The sequence below is a fragment of the Python bivittatus genome, unplaced genomic scaffold, assembly GCF_059951505.1.
Source record: "Python bivittatus isolate LINGU-HERP-01145 unplaced genomic scaffold, Pbiv_v1 ctg000480_np1212, whole genome shotgun sequence".
NCBI classification, from domain to species: Eukaryota; Metazoa; Chordata; class Lepidosauria; order Squamata; family Pythonidae; genus Python; species Python bivittatus.
This window is the reverse complement of record NW_028277075.1, coordinates 57070310-57092583: the sequence shown is the minus strand read 5'-3', so window position 1 is coordinate 57092583 and position 22274 is coordinate 57070310. Positions and strand designations below refer to the sequence as shown.

The following is a 22274-nucleotide window of genomic DNA, read 5'->3' as shown; positions in this document are numbered from 1 at the left end:
TGTTATTGAACTTAATATCATAACCAGTGACAAACAAGGGGACCTTAAAAAGTCCTGTTCAATCCCCATATGGCACCTATTGCATAGAGAGAGTAAGTGCCAAGTGGCTCTAAAAAGGTTGATCAAAAAGCTGGCACTGACATAAGAAGCTAGCATCAAACCTTCCATTGGTCAGCACCCCTGCCTCCATGAATCAAAGTGTGAACCTCATATAGCCCACAAGCAGGTAGGGCAAAATTTACCCAAGGCTGGGGTGGGGAGGGCCTTTTTGTATAATATAGTTCATGGTACATTATTAATAAAGTTTCCCTTGAGTAGAACTTTCTTCCTAGTAACCACATGCTCATGTCCACATAGTCTTTGTAATGATATGGAAGTGTTTTATCATAGCCTTCTTCTGAGATGTTTTTTCAACATGCCTGTCTAGTCTATAGTACTGGAATTTCCTGGGGATCTCTCATCCAATTACTAACCAGGAGTGAGCCTGCTTAGCTTTATAAAATAACTGAAGGCCAGCTAACCCATTATTAATAACCACTATAATAAATTACATTTTCTATCAATTATCCTGATGTCTTCCTCCCTCTTCCCCTGTTATCACTGCATTTGGATAATTTACCACCATATACTATCATCTTTGCCACCAAAAATACCTAAGAAGCAGACTCTGAAGGCACATAGTTTACCTGGATGCTATATTCCCCACTAGGATGAGGTTGTTGTATTTCTACTTATATTGATCTAGTTGTCTCTAAGCTGATATTGATGCAGAGCTAGCATGTGCAATGGGTGCAGAATGATACAGAGAAAAGGACATAGGAAGTCATTTTTAGCAAGTACATGTTTTGCCATCTGACTCTAGATCAGTGTTTCTAGCGAATTCTGGGAGTTGAAGTCCACACATCTTAAAGTTGCCAAGGTTGAGAAACACTGTTGTAGATGTAAGCCAAAAGATTTCTAGCAAGTTGACTTGTACATCTAAAGTGAAATATTTTAAATTTCCAGCAGATGTCAGCACATCTCTACCGGTAAGCGGCTCTAGATGATTTAGGGGAAAGAAAGAAGGAAACTAGTTCTTCCAAATTATATTGTAAGGAGTTTGGTTTTATACAATTAAAAAAAAGGAAAAGGAAAAGGAAAAATAAATAATGGGTAGCCATCTTTGATTCACAGACAATCTCTAACCCAAACCACCATGGAAATAGGTAAGGTGAGGGCTAGTAAAATGAGACTGAATCCTGATAAAAAAGAGTAATGTGAGTTGATGGGTCACAGTCCCAGAATCCAACTCTGAATAAGTGTCGTTCTTCTCTGAAGGAGCTGGTGCACAGATGGTGTTCTCCTAGATTCATCTTTGAAGCTTGAAGACAATTATGAGACAGACTTCTGGAAAGATCATTGCAATTGTTAATTAGGTAATATATGCAAAGTAGAAATATACAAATACATTTTTAATTTGACTTAAATGCATTTCAACTTTGTTCCCACATTAGTTTGCATTTCAAAAAAGCCCATACACCTTGTTACACTTATTTCTTCTGACATGAGCAACTTTGGCAGGCAGTTTTACCTGGTTATTTTCACGTATTGGGCCAAAATATACTTTGCCTGTATAGGCCAAAAATCTCAGATTCTTATGGACAACTTTGTATCATCCTGGCCCAAAGCAATAGGCAAAAAATTGGAGCTCTTTGGATTTTCATTAACCCAACTTTGTATATTTGTAGAAGTGTGCAATAGTAATGTTGAGGCAACAAATTAAAGATATTGATATCCAATTATATCTGGCATCTCTTCCCAAGGATATACTCCTGACCAGCTCATTCACCTTCCTTAAACTTGCTAAATACTTAAGTCAAATTACAATCTCTAAATATAGGAGGCCACTCTCTTTGGCTGGATTTGATGCTCTTCCTATTGCAGTCCTAGGAGGGAGATACAACAGTGTCCCACCTGGGCTACATGATCAGAGTTGATAACCGCACACTTCAGCAAATTTCCTGGTTATTCCAGTTAATTTTACTTACAGTTTTTACTTTCAGATATTCATGACTCCACTACTCGAAATGTAGCTACATTCTGCTATGTCCTGTGCAAAATGTGCAGCTAATGGACTGAATATTTTAATTAATTTAATTAATTTAATTTTCTTAAATTAATTAAATTTAACTTAATTTTATTATTGGTTCTTTCTTGTATATATGTATAACCTGTTTATACTATTGAACTTTATTATATACCATTCTTCAACCACAACAAAGATTTCTTCTTTGGTACAATAAAATAAGGAGAAACAAGAAATGCTGTGAATTAACTCCTCCTCCCCCCCACCCCACCCCCCACCATCCTGGAGAAAACTCCTCTTGGCTACTTCTTGTGAAATAACAATGACTTTTCAAAGAGTGAACTGCTCTCTTTCAGTGCCTTTCAATTAAGAATTATTTTCAAAGCCAGGTACAAAATGAAAAGTTGTTTTCCTCTTGAACTCTCCAAGCAGTTTATTAAACAAGAAGGATGGTACTGTAGGGAAACAATGCAAGCAGTGTGGAGAAAATGAGCTAATTATTAACCTCAGAGCTTCCAGAAACAGGCATGCAGTACTGTTTTTTAATGAAACCCAAGGGCAAGAAGGAAGATGAAGCAAATAGGAGCTTTCATCTGGTAGAGCTTATTCTTTCCCTGGTTTGACTGTTATACACAATTTTTTAAACTAAGGAATGTCCATCATGAGTAAACTGAAAGCAAAGAAGATGCCTCTTACAAAGGTTGAGGACACAATGGCTCTCAAATGGGCTAGGACAGTAAATCGTGGTGAGGAGCAGCGGTACGCTGAGAAGGTCAAAACTCTCCAGAAAGCTGTGACTCGCAGATGCCTCGAAGTGGACCAAGAAAAAGCAGCCCTTCTCAAGTTTCAGGAGAAAGTTCAGATGTCTACAGGGTATCTTAGTGAAGGCTGTCCAAGAGCACATAAGAAAAAAAAATGTGTTTCCAAATAATTCACTATTCATTCGGTAATATTGCTTGCTTTGGAATTTATATTCACTCCGTGACATCTTTGGCACTCGGAAGACTTTAACTCTGATACCTAAAGTGTAAAAAATAGGGCTATATATTTTTGCAAACATCAACTTCGAGACGTGGCCTCATTTGGTAAGTTTTGTCTTGGAAATTAATCTCTGGTTGAGTTATTTAATTAAAATAACTATGGAAGCTTCTGGAAAAAAGATAATAATTATAACTGCTATTTAAAGATTTGTCTGGAAAGATGTTTTCTGCAGACCTAATGAAAGGTTTCCATTTCCTGAGTACATCAAGAAAAGTTTTGGAGACTTTATTCAGCTCAAGTTTCAAACAATACTTAAAATGAAAGAAGAAATGCTGAAAACTACATTAACATTTAAAAAAAAAATTTTTTTCCTATGAAAGGTATTTTGAACTGCCCAGAAAGCAACAAGGTCTAGAAGCAAGTAACTTCCCAGTTTGTGATCACCAACATTCAGAAGAAATGTTACTAGAATTCCAGACATTGAAAAAATGAAAAAAGGGGACAAAGTAAATTCCAGGAAAATGGAAATTTCTCAGTATAAAACTATCACTTTCTCAAACTGCACTCCATAATTTTTTGGGCTCAGGGGGATTTCATTCTAAGTAGATGTCCATGGGATTATGCTGTCAGCCAGCAACTTTGGAACAGTAGCTTACACGTTGCACCAAAAAGGGAGGAGCTGAGTCAGAAATTAAAAATCAAGGCAGCAAACCTTACTGGCTTGGTAGAGGCTGACAAAGAAGATGTTTCTGGGCTTTTTGCTTGCTAATGCCAGAAAACCAGCACCATCATCTTGCCTTCTTGTGCAGCAGAAGTCCCTCCTCTCGGCTATACTGTTGGAATGACAATGTCCAGTTTGAACTTTCCACAGCTATCAGCTTAGGAGTAGGGTAATGCTCTAAGCTGCTAATTTGTAATGTCCTTCTTTCTTCCTTTTCATTAAGTATGTTTTTGGTTGGAGAAATTGACAAACTGTGTAAAAATAAAGCATTTGATTTAGTTACACAGCTTACCTACAAAACAACTTTGCAGCACTCCTTTATGTTACAGAGGGTATTTTATAGAAATTTGTTAAGTCCCCATGCTTTATCTGGATATCAAGATACATATGGACAAATTATGTTGTTGTTGTTGTTGTTGTTGTTTAATAACATGTCTTGTAAACATAAATTTGAATGACATCTCAGAATGCAATTCTATTTAAATTTTCATAATTTTCAATCTGGAAAATGGCATTTCAGTAGCAGTTAGCTTAATTCTGACCATTTCATATGCTGCTGTGACCAGGCCCATGACAGGGATACAAGTTAATTACTTGTAAATATCTTATATTTCAGAACAAACTCCTCCATTACTCATTCATTTTATTATTTCACTTTTACATGTAATCAATTTTTTGTTCTCTCTGCTCTAACAGTTTCTCATCAATACAACACAAGGCTTTTCTCTCAAATATTTGGAGTATTATAATTAAATTATAGTAACATTTGAGGAAGTATTTTGATACTGTAAGCCAAAACCCAGAGCCAGCAAGGATCAGTGTACTCTGGAAGAGACAACTGAATGAAATGTGTTGCACAATTTTACCTCTAACTGTGAAAACTTATTTTTTTAAAAAGAAATCTCAGACCTTAAAAGTAGCCATAGATGTACCAATTCATTATAACAAAATATTCAAGGCTAGGTAGGTGGCAACCAGAGAAAGGTTCTTCTCAATAGCAGCTTCTATGTGCTATATTTTCCCCAAAGAAAACTACCTTGGCCAATACTGATATTAATTCAAAGTAAAGGAAACATACTTTTCTTTTTCATATATTTGTGTGTTTTCTCAAAGCTTTAGTAAAGGATAGTAGACAAATGCTTAAAATAAACAGATCATCCATGTAAGGAGGGAGGGAGGGAGGGAAGGAAGGATAAACTAACTAAAAGTCCTTTCAATAATTGGTTAGTTTCCAGAGGTTTGTGAGAACTGAAATGGTAACTCAACGAGATGAAAAGTGATGAAATATTTCATAAAAAATGGGGGGGGGGGACTAGCAATATGTGCAGTCTCTTACACAGAGGAAAACCAGACAAATGAGATTTATGCAGGGAAATTGGGTCTAAAAGGAAATAATTAACCAAGTCTTAGAAGAACCCAAATCTTGTTTTATAGTTCAAGTGATATATAAAGCAAGAATAGAGCAGTTTTGTTCTGTACTTTGGGGACCCTGATCATTACTGTGGCACAATTGGCCGCTGGATTAGTTCTAAGGATTATAACCCTTGTTGTGGATATTTTCCACCTTTCCTAAATCTAAATATTAGTGTTTTTCTTCTGACATCATACTATAGCTTGCTTTTTGTAGATGGATTGCTTTTTGTAGATTTTGATCTGTGAGCTGGTTTGACATCTTCAGAGTTCTAGAACACTGGGCTGTACTCATTTTGACAGATCAGTGCAGAAGTGACTACAGAAGTTCAAAAAAAGATCCTATCATGTGGATGGTTTTAAGTTACCATGGGATAGATACCTTATGTAACTCATGCACTGGTAGAAAAAATGTTACATTTGTGTTTGCAACATTTGGTCTTATATAAATTTCACAAACATTCAGTGAAGTTGCTCTTTGATAATAGGGTTGTATGATGCTTCTATTAAAAAAAATCTGACTGAAAAATGATTCAATCAAATTGCTAATTCCAAACTAAATCTTTCAACTGAAATGCCAAAATGATTTGACATATTGAGTTGAATCAAGTGCCTTCATAGTGAGTTGAAAATGTGATGTACTTTTGGTATGTATAAGCACACTTTCTTATCAAACTGAATTAAATCTTCAAATAAAATCTGCTTGATTTGACAACTGAAGCTGGTGAGGTAAATGGACTCAGCTTGACTCAGAACTAAATCACAAATTTGAATAGAGTTGAATTGACTGAAATGAACTGCAAATGGAAATAGGATCCAGAGGTTTCTTGCAGACATGAGGAGGTGACAGATGAGGGCTTCAAGGAAACGACAAGCCATTTTGTTTATCATCTTTCACTACTATCTTTCTGGAGTGGGGCAATCAAGATGTTGAGCGATTTATGTGGTTATGAGTATATCTAGGATTCAGTGCAGTTTCTCATAAGGAAGAGAATAGAAAAAGAACACCAAAATAACAATTGATCTCTTAACAACCACAGGAGCTCTTCCGGCAAGAGCTACACAACATCCATTAAAAAGTTAAAGATGTATCTCATACACGTATCACCTTTCATTTTTTTAAAATTTGTTATAAGTGATGTATGATGATAATTGCCATAAATCTTACAAGATGAGGGCCTTTTTGTTTCGAGGTTGTCGTGGACAGGCAGAGGAAGATAAGATATTGTCCTTCTCACATCTCATGGAGAAAATCTATCTATATGGTCACTCAGAGCTGATGGCACGTAATCAACCAATCGTTCTCACATCAGCTTTTGCTATAATGTTAAGCAATATGAGAAAGCTACACTGGGAATCTTTGACTGGTAGTGGCTGCTGCAGACGGCAAGGGATGATGCTTAATGATTAAATCCCCTTTTCATTCTTTTTGAATTAGAAATCATAAAAGTTATGATTTTATGACTTTTATGACTCCAATGAACACTTATAGGAGAACCTACTGAGACTTTTTTCATACTAAATAATTCCTGTTGACTTGAGTACCGCATAAAAGATGGTGTGTGATTTTAGAAGTTTGTTTCTTTGCCTTCCACCTTTTCAAAATGCATCATACATTTCCAATGTTTCCAATGTCATATTCACTGGGCCCACTGCCTTTGCTACAGTAGCCACATGTTAGCAATAAATAGGCCCCTCAAATCTTCACCACAGCCAGATTTTCCTTGGGGTACACTCCTGATTCATGCCTATTCATAAAAGAAGGTGAAACCTACTATTTAGTAGACATTGATATAACAGATTTTGAATGCAACAGACAACATTTTCTTGGTGATTCACGTCATTTGCCTAATGATGTCATCACAGAAATAATAATTATGTAATAGGCATCATTTATGTGATGATGTCATTATGCAAATAATATAAATTGCCACAATAACACACTTAAGTATTCCATGGACATTCATTATCATCCTACACCCCTTCCCTCAATTACTCCATTGGAACAAGGTTTCACTGTACTTTTTTCTTCCACATTAGTATTACCACAGCTGCAGTCAGAAAGCCAGCAAGAAATTTCAGTTTCAAACTCTGATTTACTACTTAAAACTAAGTTTATTCATTGATACTACTGTTCTGAGATCATACTGTGCGCCCCCCCCAAAGCAAATACTGGCTGTCAACATTTTTGAAAAGCGCTTTAATATTTATCAACATTTTTAAAGAGAACTTTACTCACTTTTTGTTTACAACTTTAGTGGCATACCATTGCCTTAGTGGGGGGCCATTATGATGAAGTCCGTTCTCTCTCATCATCCTTCAAGGCAAATTAAATTAGGACTCATCCCAGCTGCAGTCTGTGTGAGATATGATCCGCTTGACACCAGTCTCACAGCAGGAGACCTTACAAATGCACCAGGCTTTGAATGAAAGGGTTCTCCTCGATACACTAGTTAATAAATACACCTAATAGCACATACCTCCAAGTTCTTCCAAGGACAAATTCTTATTAAATGAGGAAGATAAATGCCATACTGTACGTGTAGTGACGCAGGTCTTAAAGTTGTATCCATTTTAATGATACTCCAGTATCAATTTGACCACAGAACGTGCTCTGCATACAGTTCATGCCCGTATTTCCTCCTTCTAGTTATGTCTGTATGAGTATCAGCAGCATATTTTGTTCCTTGGGGTGATGAAGATGGCAAGGTCCAGGGAAGGTGACATAAAGAGAAGGGGAATTTGTAGTGACTATCTGGTGATACTGAAACAGTGGCAAATGCAAAAGAGTTCTGCATTCTTGATACAGATTATTCATGTTGCATTGTGGGCAGTGTTTTTAAACATAAAAGGAATGCCATGCAATTTAAAGGAATATGCAATGACTGGGACCAAAACTGCCATCAAATGTAATATATTGCAACATTAGTACACCCTGAGATGAAATTATTTAAAGAAACATTGTAAAACATCTCATGTCACCTTCAAAAAATTGAAAAAAATAGTCCTGGCATAAGATTTGCAGGCTATAGTCCATTTCAATCACATGCACAAGGGTTTTTCTAAATTGCACACATACATCCATACACACCCATACACATACACTCCTAGGCACAAATGGCTTCTTAAGTACAGGTAATCCTTGCTTAGCAATTGCCTCATTTAGCAACTGTTTGCAGTTAGGATGGTGATGAAAAAGTAACTTTGCAACCATTCCTTGCATTTATGACCTTTGCAGATCTGTAAAGCAAAGGAAAGGTAAAATAAGATCATAAGCAGAGTCAACAGCTTTGCTTAACTACTGAGTTGCCAGTCCCAATTGTGGTCACTAAATGAGGATTACCTGTACTTCACCACATTTGTGGGCAGAGAAAGAAATTGGCCAATTTCTCTGGATTTTCCTGGAAAAGGAAAATTTCTAGAACAAGTTCTCAAGCACTGAATTCCCCTGTCACAATGACAATAACATTCCTACTGAAAAGGGATATAATGGAAGCATGGAAACTCAAGAAAGCTACAAAGAACTAAAGAAATTATTGTACATTGAGAGAAGATATCGACATACAGTACATAATTCTTTTAAGTGCAAAAACACAACCCTCCATCCAGGAAAATAATTTCAAAATTCTCTTCTCCTTTGAAATTATTTCTAAAGCATTTTTTGTCAAATTGAATGAAAACTGGTAGAAAAAGTGCAAGAGAAAATTCTACCCAGATCACTAAGAGAGCGAATTGTAAATAGTGGGGTTGGAGAAAAATGAAATGCAGCAATTAACTTGGCAAATTCACAAAACAATTCCTGCATGATAAAACACACTTATATTAACATATATAGGACAATAGGAAGGCCCACAATAGATCTGAATTTCTCATGTGCAGCAATTCTGCTATTTCATGGTGAAATTTCTCTTTAAGAGTGAGATGACAGAACATCCTGGGAAGTTCAAATGTCCTCCCAATGATTTTTTTAAGTATCGTCTTTTCTGGTATCAAATGTGTACCATTTATTTTGCAAAGAAACTGGTCTTTTTCAACTTAATGTAGCACGCGCAGCTTTAGCAAGCCCTGACATTGCAGATGGAATGATAGGTCCTGTAATAGTTCTGCCAGAGTAAATATGGATATAAAGTTGGTTTTTATTTCAAAATAATTTATATATTGGCATTATGATCAAGTTTCTTAGGAGCATCATAATTAAAGCAACTGATCACCACCCATAACACAACAGGGATACATGTTGGTTTTCTGGATTAGATTGCCTCTTGTTTTTGAGGAAGTTGCTTGTGACTCTTTGTTTTAACTATGTTACTACATTGCTAAAAAGTATGCTGTTTTTTGGCCTTTGCCTAGTTTCAAATCTCCTCTTAACTCCAGACCTTCACTATAATTGCTGGACAGGTTGGGAATTCATCTGGAAGAATGAATCATTTTCCTGATTACTTGCTGCTCCTTCAGGAGGTAAAGCCTGTATTTCCAGCCATAGAACTCCTCACCCCTATAGCTTTGGGATCTGATCTGAGTAAGAGTGAAAATGGGATTGCAGACCAGCAGAGGTCCTTTTCCGTGCTGCAGATCAGTGAAAACAATATTAAGCCATGGATTTTCAATGCAAATAAGCTTTAATAATACTGGAGACAAAACCAAATATAAATAAATGCTAGGACAAAAAAAAAAAAAGTAGTTTTCAACCATTTACTTTATATCATGGTGTGTAAATGCTTGCAGGCTTGTTCGGTGATTAAATATATATTTAACGTGATTCCAATAACCTGACAAGAAATCAGAGATAAGGCTGTTTCTGGCAAAAAAGTACCTCAGGAAACAAGAGCTTAACTAGGTGCCTGGCACTTTGCCACAAGCCTTTGAAGCGCTGAGCTTGCAGTAACACTCCTCTTCATGCTTCAGTTCCACTCATCCTCAGCCGTGCTGAATACAAGCTGTGGGTTGGCCGTGAGATTCTTAACTGAAGTTGCCTGGCAATTCCACCAAAGTCAACAAGGCCAGGGGAGACCTTGGAGGAAACTTTCAGTTTCATTCATGTGGTCCAACAGCCCTTATTCATTAGGAAAACTATCACAACTGGATATGCATAGCTTGACTCTTGTCTTTTAGATCAAGGCTTATATTTGCTACTATAAAATTAAACTCTGAATATAAAACTGTCCAATTTTAACCATTAAATGTTGCCACTGGCTTAGGTAAGAGCAGAATTTTGCCCATACATTTTTGGTTTCCCTTTAATCATTAAGATTAAATTATTTGGATAAATCAACCTGCGCTGCGATTATCTAAAGCTGTTCTTTTAAAAATCATACCTAAGTTTTCCCCAAACATATTAATCAGACAATAATTTGCTTTAGTTCAAATATCAAACCATAAGTATAAATATTAGATATGCTGCTATGTGATTGCCTGAAATCAAGCTACTAATAAAAAGTCATTCATATAAACTCATGTTTTAAAAAAAGAATGAAAGGGAATCTTGTAATGCTGAACTCTGAGTCAAGGAGTAATATATATGTGTATATATGTAGAGAAATTTTCTTCTAAAACTTTGTCTACTCCAATTTCTTCCCATCAATACATGTGACAGTTTCAGGAGAAGATGTATGCGTACCAAATTCTGTGAAAGGAAAAGCCTCTGTGAGTTGAGAAGTTGAGAGGAAGATCATCATCCATTCTTCCCTACCAGTGCCATCACACAAAAGCACTTGGCTGCTCTGGGAAATAGCATACTGGACTGAAGACCTGTGGTAAGAGTTATTTTGCCCTTCATAACAGTTTATCTACTACTGTATATAGTACTAGTAGTTAGCAAATCTGTCCATTTGATTCCAGTTAGTTTTTTGTGTCTCCAACTGCTTGCTTGGTTTGGTCCCATTTCCACGTGAGTTTGCTAATTCAGCCAAAAAAAAAAAAAATCCATACAGTTACACTCTTTTCTTTGTTGTTTGTATTTAAATATTTGGATTAATTCTAGAATAATATTCTACTTGAAGAAACTCAACGGAATTCATGGTATAATGTGCCACTTTCCACCATGCTATGTGAAACTATCCCTTGTTCATATATCAGTTTTCTTCTGATTTCTCTAAAAACCTTCCAACAATTTTCCACAATTGGCAAGGTCCCTAAAGTTGTAAAAAAGAAGTGGGAAGGCTGCTTGTAACCCCATGGCTGTGGATTGTCCATCCCTGCCCATTACTACTGCCTTCCATCTATTAATACAACTGCTGTTTCCACTCCAAAAGTAAGTCACTGAGGACTGATATCAAATCATGAGTGGGAAATGGCTGTGGAAGTACAGTAGTGACCCATCTCCCACTCTGTGTAATGCTATGCAAACCTAGAAGAAGTGGTGTCAATGGCTCATAGGGATCAGAGACATGGCATTCTTTTCTGTGTTAGTTGATAAGTTCTTGTAATAAATTAATCATAAATAACCAATTAAGTACACAGTCATGAATAACATTAATGATACATTTCTGTTCGTTTACACAAAGCTCTCTTCCATATTGGTACAAAGCAGGAAGGAATCCACAAGCCTGGGTTTCACCAACTGCTGGAAATCTGACTCTTGAAGACCATCAGGGCTCATAACAGCTAACCGTCGTAAAGCTGCCTGTAAGAAAATGTGACAACAGTTTTAAAATGCTAATGCTAATAAGAATAAACCCTGCTTTACACAATGCTATATCAATCTGATTGAGAAAGACTCATATTCTGAAGTTCAGTGAAAGTTCCTTGTGTTGTTTACCCCCCAGTGAAGACTAAACTGGGTGCTATGCATGGCTAGATCAGTTGTTTCACTTGAATTAATTAGAAATGGGTGGCAATTGTTCAGGAGAATCCAGAATGCAGGGGAGGAAAGACTTATCTCTGAGTTCCTCAACTCTGACCACACTGATTTTTTTTTTAAAAAAAATCCATGTGTAATTGCCATATACAAACGTCATATTAAATAAATGAAAAGGATTGTTTTTTCAGTAATTCATTTCAAATCACTTAGGTCCTGCAGGTCATAAATGTTAACTTTATTTGTAACTATTAGATTCATTTATACAGAGCGTATCTTATTGAGACCCTCTTTTAATAGAGTTTGAGAGGTAGGACTGATCAGGTTCTTTTTGGTGCCTGAGGCAAGGAACAAGATAGTATCCCCTATCCATGTAACAATTACCAAACGTCCAGGTGGATCTGACTTCCACACTAGTAATGTTCCAGCATTTTCCACTAACTGAGGCTGGCAGGCTCCTTAGGTCAGGGGGGAAAGTCAAATAGTACACTGAGGTTGGTCCTCCAGTATTTCCTGACACCCCAACATTAACAAGTGAGGCAACTGACTCACTCTGTCTGATGGAAGAGCCAATTCTGACAGCCAGTCTTGTTGAAGTCTATTTCATGATGTATTACTATTTCATAATCTCTTTTCCTTTTTATGCTATTTCCTATAAGGAAGCTAATAAAAGATGGATTTATGTTTGAGCAGTCCAAATGCTCAGAGTCTGCCTATTTTCCCTTCTGAACTAAAGCTATAATTACACCTCCATTCTTTTTACAGCCCATGTGTTTAGGAGCCACATAGAGCAATTTCAGCCTATTCCTTTCTTGGGACACATTAATTATGTGCCAGCATTGTCTATGGCAACAATCTATGCTTGAAACTCCTTGACTAAATGCTGGAGTGGAAAATGGGTTGTTCTCAGTAAACAAACAAACTGAATTCATTTTAGGAAGGAAATATAATTTCAAAATAACTTAATCAAACCATGTTATATAAAAATGTTCCATGCCTCAAAACCCAAAAGCCCTTAACTAGTACAAGGCAATTTTATTTCTAGAGACCTTGTGCCAACGAAGCACTCTGAAGGTGAATGCATAGATTTATAATGTGACTTTAGACAAGCCCTGCTGTTAATACTAAAAATTGAGATAAGAATTATTTGTGTGCAATTCTTGACATACAACTGCTTCTATTTTGATGGGTGTCTGCAAGTTTATGGTATTACAAATAATAAATCATCTGATTTCCAGCCATTTGGAGACCAGAAAATTGAGTACACATCTCTGTTGCAAAAACAAATATTGTCTACTTATCTTCATTAAAATAAGGCAGCTATTATAGAAATTATTTTACAGAGAGGAAGTTGCAGAACGCTGGGTATCCCATGTAGCAAACTGATAAAACATGTTTTGAAAGAAAAGCTGAAAATGGCTTCAGACTATTAAGCTTCAAGACTTTAACTTTGAAATCTCCATTACTGATCATACCCTGAAGGCATATTTGTCCATAATGGACTGGTTTTAAGGACAGAAGAGAGCCAGATCACAATAAAGCGTGTAGATACACCTTATTAATGAGCAGGATGTCAAACATGCCCAAAAGATTATGATCTGATATTACGAAATAGATGTTTGCTTGCACAATAAAATATATTTGCTCTCTTTTTACTACATGTCCCTGTAAAACAGAACTGGAGCACTGCAGGAGAAAGAGTTCAATAGGCAGGGGAATCTCTTTTACTGGCAGCTACTCTTCCAACAGTGGGTAAGATGGCATTGAATATATTCCTTTACAGATGAATCAACCTCTCTGTTGCAGATCTGTTCTGGTTGGCTGAAGGAATCTTCTCAGTAGTGAGGGATATGAATCAGAAGGCTGAAATCAGCCAAGATCGTTTCTCCTACCCTTCCAGCCAATGGGAATTTTTGATTAGGGATTTCTGCTCTCCCCACCAGCAGAATAAAAAGGAAGAAAAGAGGGAACAATTAGATGCCCTTACCAGACAAGCAACAAGAACAGAATCACTGTTATTTCTTTCACCTGGAGACCTGCAAAGCTGGATGAGACGTGGAATACCTAAAATGTTTTGAAAAGAACATTGATCAACAATTTATTCTGTGTGGCATATTTTCTAGATTTATCCATTTCAGTGAAAATACTGTAATGCCATAAAAAGTGATGCTAAGAAACAGGAAAGGAAAAAAAACACCCTCCCCTGACATAAAGCAAATTACAAACACTAAGAGCATTCATAGTTCTTTTTGCAAAGCCAGTGAATCTTTATTCAGGCATATCCCACTTATTTCATTCAATCAATGATGCCATTTTAAGGGATTCCTGTTTTACCATATTTAGAATAATCCCACTTGCACCCTTGAAAGCTCATACTGAGTTTTTTTATAAACAATGTTGTGTCATTTTCTTGGGCATCTGGGTTAGCATATAGCACTGCAAGTGCATTGCATTAATGCATTAATACTGCCAATGGATCTCCAAGCTGGCAACTGGGGCAATCAGTTGATTCCTAAAACAGAACTCTTTAAAAAATGAATGTCCAGTACTGGTAAATAGGCTGGCTCTTAGTTGATGTGCGATAGATAAAAGCAGCATTCCGCCAACAATGGGCTAAATGAAGTTCCTTCGATGTATAAAGGCATTTAAATACGTACAGTTGAGTTTTATGGCTGAATGTGCTACTTCAGGATCACGGCTCAGCCGGGCAAGCGTCACTGCGGCTTTTTGCTGAACTCGCTCACAAGCAGCTCTTTCTGGTGAATTCTCAAATGATGATTTTTCAAAGAGCATTTCCATTAAAACATGAACACCTACAAAGGGGTAAAATATTGCTGACAACTGTCCAAAAATGCAGTAAGAAGAATCATTGACACAAAAGTTATAGTTAAAGATGAAGCAATACATAAACCAAGCCAGTGTAACTGCAGGGGCTAAACCCAAGCCCAAAATATCCTCAACACTTCTCTTTCAAATTCTGTATGAAGGTATAATCCTCCATCATTATTCCAAGTACAACCAGGAGAATTGGTAACATTAAGAAAGTAACTAAATTTTAGATGTATTATGTATTTTATATATATTTATGGTTTTAATGTTTTTTGTAAGTCGCCCAGAGTCCCCCATTGCGGGGAGATGGGCGGGGGAGAAATTTGATAAAACAAAATAATAAATAAATAAATAAAACTAACTGAACCAGCACAGATTTAGCTGTTCCTATTGCCAATTGTCAGCTCTGGCTTGCAGCATGCGAACAGCATCCTCATTTCCCATTTAGGAAAGGATGACCCCCCACCCATCATGTCACCAGCCAGAGGGAAAACCATCCACCAATCGCATTGATGACAGTTCTGACAAATGGCTAGAATTGCAGGTGTATATTTTTGTCAGAACTCATCCCCTCCTTTGCCAGCCACTTCTCCCAGCCACAAGATCAGCTGCCTAGGCTAGAAGAGAAGATAGGCAAAGGGGAGATACAGCTCTTTCCTGGAGCTGATTCCTGGTTTGTAAACCTGGATTAGCCCCAGTTGCTGACAGCCCAAACAACAGCAAACTGGTTCTCTCTTTGCCATTTCAGCACACAACAACCACAGACAGTCAACCGTTGTCAGAGCTGCTTTTGAACATGAGTTTAGGACTGCACTGAAGCCTCAAAAAGAATGCTAAGTCCATATTCAAAAGCAGCTTGAGCAACAGTGTGTGAGGAATTTTGCAGTGAAGCAGTGGAGAAAGAGAGATGGCTCCCTCTCTGTTTCTTCACTGGCATCCTCCCTCCTGCCCTTGATGGTCAGCTGCTATTTTGGGCTGATCTGGGATAGCTCAAATCAGGGGCTGAGTGGGTACAGGGGCACGATTGGTTTGAAAGAACCAGTCTCTCCCACTGCCTGAAGCTGCATGGCCCAGGATGATCGTACTCAGGGATTGAGGGGAACAAGTGTGCCCATACCAGGCTAAAGTGATCAGTAGATACTGGACTGATCCCATCTGACAGGACCACCAACAAAATGGTCAAAGAAGCCCATCAGATAGTATAACTGCAGTGGGGAAATTGTGCTGGCTGGTTGGCTGTTTTAGGGGGGAAACTAACTGGAACAGCTAAGGAGATACCAGCTGCTTCAGGTATTGGTTGGGGTCAAGAAGAAAGCAACGTCATGGTGAGAAAGACAGAAAAAAAAGAGGTTGTCAGGTTATATCCATGCTGCAGTTAAGTACAAACTAGGAAAGGCCCTTAGAATAATCCTTGTATTTGGGCTGGCTTTCAGAGACTCATACATGAGTTTCTAAAAATGAATCTTCTTTATGATTGTATCATTTGTCCCCTGAAATGCTTAGTCTGTGCCCACAAAATCTTCACAGAGATGAAAAGATAATCTCCCACAAAACCGAATCCCAAACAAAATATTAACCAGCTATTTCATTTTGCACTTATCTAGAGACTACAGGCAAAAATATTCATGGCATTTCCCAAGACACAGAGGTGTAACAATATCAACATTCCACATTTAAAATAGAAAAAAAAACATGCTTTTGAAATAGCGGGGTCCTGTCTGCAGGTATTTCGGAGAAAAAAATGACATGAACTTGAACCCGCGCAAATTTTGGGTAAGAATTCAGAGATTTTCTCCAGTAATGGCCATTTTATCCTGATGTACAGTGTTAAATTAATCACCATGCTGTATAGCTGAAGGGTACTATTCCAATTTTGTTTTCACATGCATAAATCTATTATGCATTTGTCAAAACATACATACCATTTTGTTGGATTATTTCTGAAGCACATTGGTCCAGGACAGACAGATTTGCTAATACTGTTACAATCTAAATTTAAAAAAAGGCAACAGTTTGAAATTTTGCATTATACAACAATTATTATTATTATGGCTTATAAATCATCATTATCCTGCTTGGCAAATGACTCCTCCACTTAGCAGTGTTGTTCCTATTTGCACTGTTTTTATTATGATTCTCCCATAACCTGTAATTGTGTAAGTCCGATGGGCCCCTATTGGGCACAAATTTATGAAATCACTGTGGCAAAAGTCTTAGACAATTTATGAAGCTCCATAATATTTTATTTTAAAGATTGTAGACAGGGATAAGCAACCAATATCCTGTGTAGTGGTCTTCTCATATTTCCCAAGCATTGCACTGCTGAAATCCAGAGGCAAAAATTTGTTGAGTCTTAACACAAATACAAAAATCTCAGACTGGGAAACTTAATATACCTATTTTGTGTATAGACATTTTAAAAAGGATGAAGAAAAATTGTGTAACCCATTCCAATGACATAGTGTAACTACATCATCACCATACTTTCTGCAGCTCTCAAAGGCTAAAAATATTAATAACAACAAAACCACAGCAAAAAAAATAGCGGCCTTGACCCTCCCAAAAAGTAGCCCAATCCTATCTTGGAGGATGAATTTTGCTTTGCTTTCCTCAGCTTAAATTGCTGGAATACTCACATCAGGGATGTCTGGGGGCGGCGGGGGTGGGGGGGTGGATGTCAACATGGCAGCTTCAATCATACAATCACGGGTACCATCTTAATTTTTTTTACTTCCTTGCAGATGTCCCTGGTTCATACAAACCTTTGAGCATTAGCAACGTATACATATGAGAAAATCTACCCAGCTGAAGAGTTTACTGTATTTTTTTATTATTATTTGTTTTATTTTTAGTAGTGGGCCAAGACACCCTGTTGCCTAAGACAGAAGATGCATTCACAAGGCTGCTTTTTATGAAAGATGCTCTAGTTTTCAAGTTGGATCAGTTTTGTTTCATTATTCAGTAGGAACTTTATTTTCTTGAAATCTCACTTTTGTGCTTTCTATGGTCATATTTCCTGTTAACCAATATTTTCATATTCTGCTCTTTCCACTTTTCTTTCTATGTTCTTCAGGTCTGGTTCATAAATGTCCTGCCATCACTTGATGACTGCAACATCAGGTGATGCCATGCAGATACGAAGGGGTAATTAATTACAAATATAAAGATGTGCAAATACATCTTAGCTTCCCAAACCCAAAGACTTGCATCCAGTTCTTCCATTTATCAGAAGCTTTTATGAATAGAAGGGAAAAGGGGGACCCTTCTATTGCTGATTTCTCTGCAGCCTCTTCCACTTCTCCTTAAACTAGCTTCCAGTTGGGGAGCCCTGTGAAACACCATGGAAAAAGCATGGACACTAGAGGAGACAAAGAGGATTTTAAAAATGGCATCTTTCCTGCTTCCATTCATGGAGGCCTTTCTTGAAGAACCTGCCAGGAATAGAAGAACAACACCAGGTACAACCCAAGAGCAGAGAATGTGGCAGTTCTGCATTCTGTTCAGTGCCCAGCGCATGGACAGTGAAATAGATGATAAATAGTGTTACAAAGGCATGCCTTATAAAGGTAGTCCCCAGTTTAAGAACTAGTTCTGTTCCCAAGATCTGTCCTTAAGTTGAATTTGTATGTAATCCGGAACAGTACTGTATAAGTTCCAGCTTACATAATATTATGTAATATTATATCTGTATTTCATAGATATAGATATCTATAAAATCTATATAGATATAGATATACCACAAAGTCAGGCCAAATAAGCCAATCACAATATGTTTTATCGATAAATTGTTTTTTTTTTCAGAGAAGATGTTACTGTGCTTAGGAAAGTTCAAAGGTCATGTGTCAAACAAGTAAGGAAGTGTTTAGATGAAAATGGCAATCAATTCAAACATTGAATTTAATTTAAATAATAAATTATGTATGGGGCCTGATTTTCTTACATTATATGTGTGCATTACATTCTAATTATTTTAGTTGTTCAAGTTATTTAATAAATTTTCTTAGAATGTGTTTGTGTATGTGTCTGTGTGTCAGTATTGCAAATAATTTGAATGATGGCTTATTTCATCTAAACCAGCCGATTCCTTTTCCCTAATATAATTTAATCTTATTCATATGTGAAATATATAGCCTGCCTTTCTTCCACCAACATAACATGATATACATGGCACACCATTTCTCCTATTTTCCTTAGAACAAAAACCTTGTAAGGTAGTTTGGGTAGTGTAAAGGTATGTGGGAATGACCTTGGGAGATGGGGGGAAGAGTTGCTGCCTAGGGAATGATTGGATAAGAGGGGGCATAGCCCACAGCTGCATAACAGGGAGAGAAAGAAACCTCCCTAACTTATGAGGTAGTAAAAGAGACAGCGGGAGATTTGTACTTTCAGACTTGCAAGATTTTGTTAATGTAGCCTTCCGATAAAGTAGAATTAGCTCATATGATCGTGGTTCTTGTCTGGTCTACCTGGGAAGGCTGACAGGAAGTAAGAACATGATTTTCCAAAGTCACCCAGCGAGACTCCATGTCTGAGGATGGACTTGAATATGTGTGTGCCTGGTCCTACTTCAACACTACTATGGTCCCTGTACCAGACCCTGCTTCTTCAGTCTGCATGCGTGCCTTCAAGTCAGTTTTTAACTCCTGGAGACTGCCTGGACAAGCCTCTGCAGTTCTCGGAAAGGTTTTTTGGAAGTGGTGTGCCCTGGCCTCCTTCTTATGGCTGAGAGAGGATCTGGCCCAAGGTCACCCAGCTGGTTTTGTACCTAAGGCAGGACTAGAAGTCAGGGTCTCCCAGTTTCTAGTCTGGTGCCTTAATCACCACACCAAACTGGCTTCTCATTCAACATCTTCATCCAATTGAAGCTACCAACATGAGAAATGTAGGCTCCGGTGTCCAAATATTCCCGTAATAGGTTACTTGGCAATCCTAGACGTGCCTACTGTTCCAATTTCTAAATACCACTAACCTTGGTCTAGGAATCAATTTTACCCTCTATTAATTCCTTAGAACTCCTTATCAGTTTATTGGAATGCTTAAACAGCACTCATTGTGTTTAATGGTCATTAGTTCTTTTGACAGTCACAGTACATTCAGAAACCTCTGATTAATCTACTTTGCACTCTGAAATGTTCTGCTTCATTTGGGGTTGGGCTTTTTTGAGAAACAAGTAATGACAATTCAATAGGTCCACAAGAATAATTTTCGTGAATGATAAGCAGAAGTACAAGCTTTTAGTAACCAGGTCTCCAAGCAACCATATTATAAGGTTTGGTGCCCAGGATAAAGAAAAACACACAGTCTTTCCTGCCATCCTGCAGGAAGAAGACAGAGCATTACGACACAAATGATTGGCCTGCAGAGATTCCCTTTGCTTTTAGCTGATACTGCACATAAACAGATTATCTTTGAAAGGGTTTGCAAAGAGAGGAGGAAACAGCTATAACATTGATGTTTAATGGCAGCTCTGATAAGACTATGAATATTGGAAGGAGAAAAAACCCAGAAAATTAAGGAAAAGAGTAGATAGAGAGGAGGGATATGAGAAGAAGCACAAGAGAAGAAAGAAAGATCAGAAATGCGTTAGGAAGGAGAAAAGCTGTTACACATACTATCATTATTTTGCAGAATTATGAGGTATGCTTCTGTCCAGTGGGTGGGTGTTGCATACAATGTATATTTTCACATCTATACAGCATTTATCCAAACTTTTCACCACCCCCACCACCCAGAAAACCAAAATAAGCCACTGGTGTTCACAGGGTACAGTCACAGACTGAATATCTCTAGGGTAAATTTTAGTCGGTTTGCATAGGCTCACATGGTTGACTAAAATTCTATAGAGAAGATATCAGAGCCTTTATATAGGCAACATGATGTCAGAGGAAAGCATGTATCCAGGGTGGATCCCATTGCACAATGTAACAAACAAGAATGTTGGCTACCCTGAGATAATTGAAGGCAAAATATGAAGGGCACGTTCTCTCTCAGCAGAAGGTTGGTAATATATGGTTATATGATGCATATTAATAATGTTTTTTCTAAGTCACCCAGAGTCCCCTATTGTGGGGGAGATGGGCAGCAGAGAAATCCAATAAAATAAATAAATAAGATAAAAACTAATTATCATATGGAAATACAGAAAGAAAAATAGATTCAAAATGCATCAACTGCATTAAAAGAATATGCATTTGATAATGTGAAGAGGATTTCTTTTTCCCTTAGAAGCACACTTATGCAGAAAGGCGAAGAAAGGAAGTTAAAGATGAAAACAGAAACTGAGCAAAATTGAAAATGATGGTATTTAGGGTCTCTGAGAGAGAGAGAGTGGAGGAGAATGAAGGGAAGCATTTGGAAATTGAAAAGTAATGGAATTTTCCCCCATCACTATGATCTCACTTTTCAAAGAGTTATCCTAATTTTCTGGTGGTCAGCAATTTACGCTGCAGAGCATTATGCTAATTAAATTTTTATTAGTCATAAGAAAACAGTTTTTTGTACACTTTTATTATGATCACTGACATGAGTAGAAAAAAATCAATCCTAAAACAAAAATGACACCGTCATCTCACTAGGTGACAAAGTACATAAATATGAAAGTGCCAATATTAGTTCATGATGATTTAGATATACTGCAAAGCACATTCATTGTCTGCCTCAGTGTATTTTAATTCAGTTGATTGTGGAGATGTGCAGTGTTGCAGCTTGGTTATCAAAGATTATGAGGGATTATTATTTGGATCTGGAAGTAACTGAACTTTGCTGCCATAGTTGCATTAGAGAGGGTGGCATTCAATTAACCTCTTCTATCAGTGCAATGGATTCTGTCAGCAAAAGAAGGAGGGGGAATTCCCCCTCCTCTCCTCTAGAGCTCTTCTTGAACTTTGCAAATGCTGTATGATGGGAAGAGAGTATTTCAGGGATGAAGAGAAGCAGGGAGATTCCTATCGCACAAAGGAAAATCCATTCACGGCATTAGATTTATCTGAAAAAGACAACGCTTTCTTTTTAAGGAGGAAAAGGTCTTTTATTTGCTTAATGATCTTTCATTCCAGCTACTTTTAAACATCACAAAATCAGACTGGAGTTTCCATTTTGCAATGAGAATTTGGAGTCTAGGGGCCTAGGTAGTTGTAGCACCTAACATTGTTGGGCCTTAGAAGCTAAACAGCATCAGTCTTGGTTTGCACCTGGATGAGAATACTCTGGAAAAGTCCAAGAATGTTGGCTACACTGAGATATTGAATACAAAATATTCTGAAAGAAGGCAATGGCAAATTACTTTGCATCCTTTTGGTAAGAAGCGTATATTAAAGGCATGCCAATACAGATTTTCCCCTATAAATAAATGCTTTTGGATTAGCCTTAATATGAGGGCACAGAGAAGCAAAGAAAAACATTTTTTTGAAAAATTAGTTGCAGACTATTTGTGTGTGTGTAAATGGAAGAGGTCCTATAATAAGAGATCAAAA

At 37.3% G+C, this 22274-nt stretch overlaps 1 protein-coding gene across 1 annotated transcript in view; it reads right to left on the bottom strand.

Annotated features, from left to right (window-relative positions):
- Positions 1-3012: 3012 nt before the first annotated feature.
- Positions 3013-22274, bottom strand: part of INSC (INSC spindle orientation adaptor protein) — a 141320-nt gene continuing 122058 nt past the window's right edge. Inside the window, exons 11-15 of the mRNA XM_088145989.1 lie at positions 16725-16791; positions 14631-14786; positions 13961-14037; positions 7417-11799; positions 3013-4018 (exon numbers count right to left, since the gene is read on the bottom strand). Coding sequence (XP_088002115.1) covers positions 11671-11799; positions 13961-14037; positions 14631-14786; positions 16725-16791 — 429 coding nt within the window. The 3' untranslated portion in view covers positions 3013-4018; positions 7417-11670. The remainder of the gene's footprint in view (positions 4019-7416; positions 11800-13960; positions 14038-14630; positions 14787-16724; positions 16792-22274) is intronic.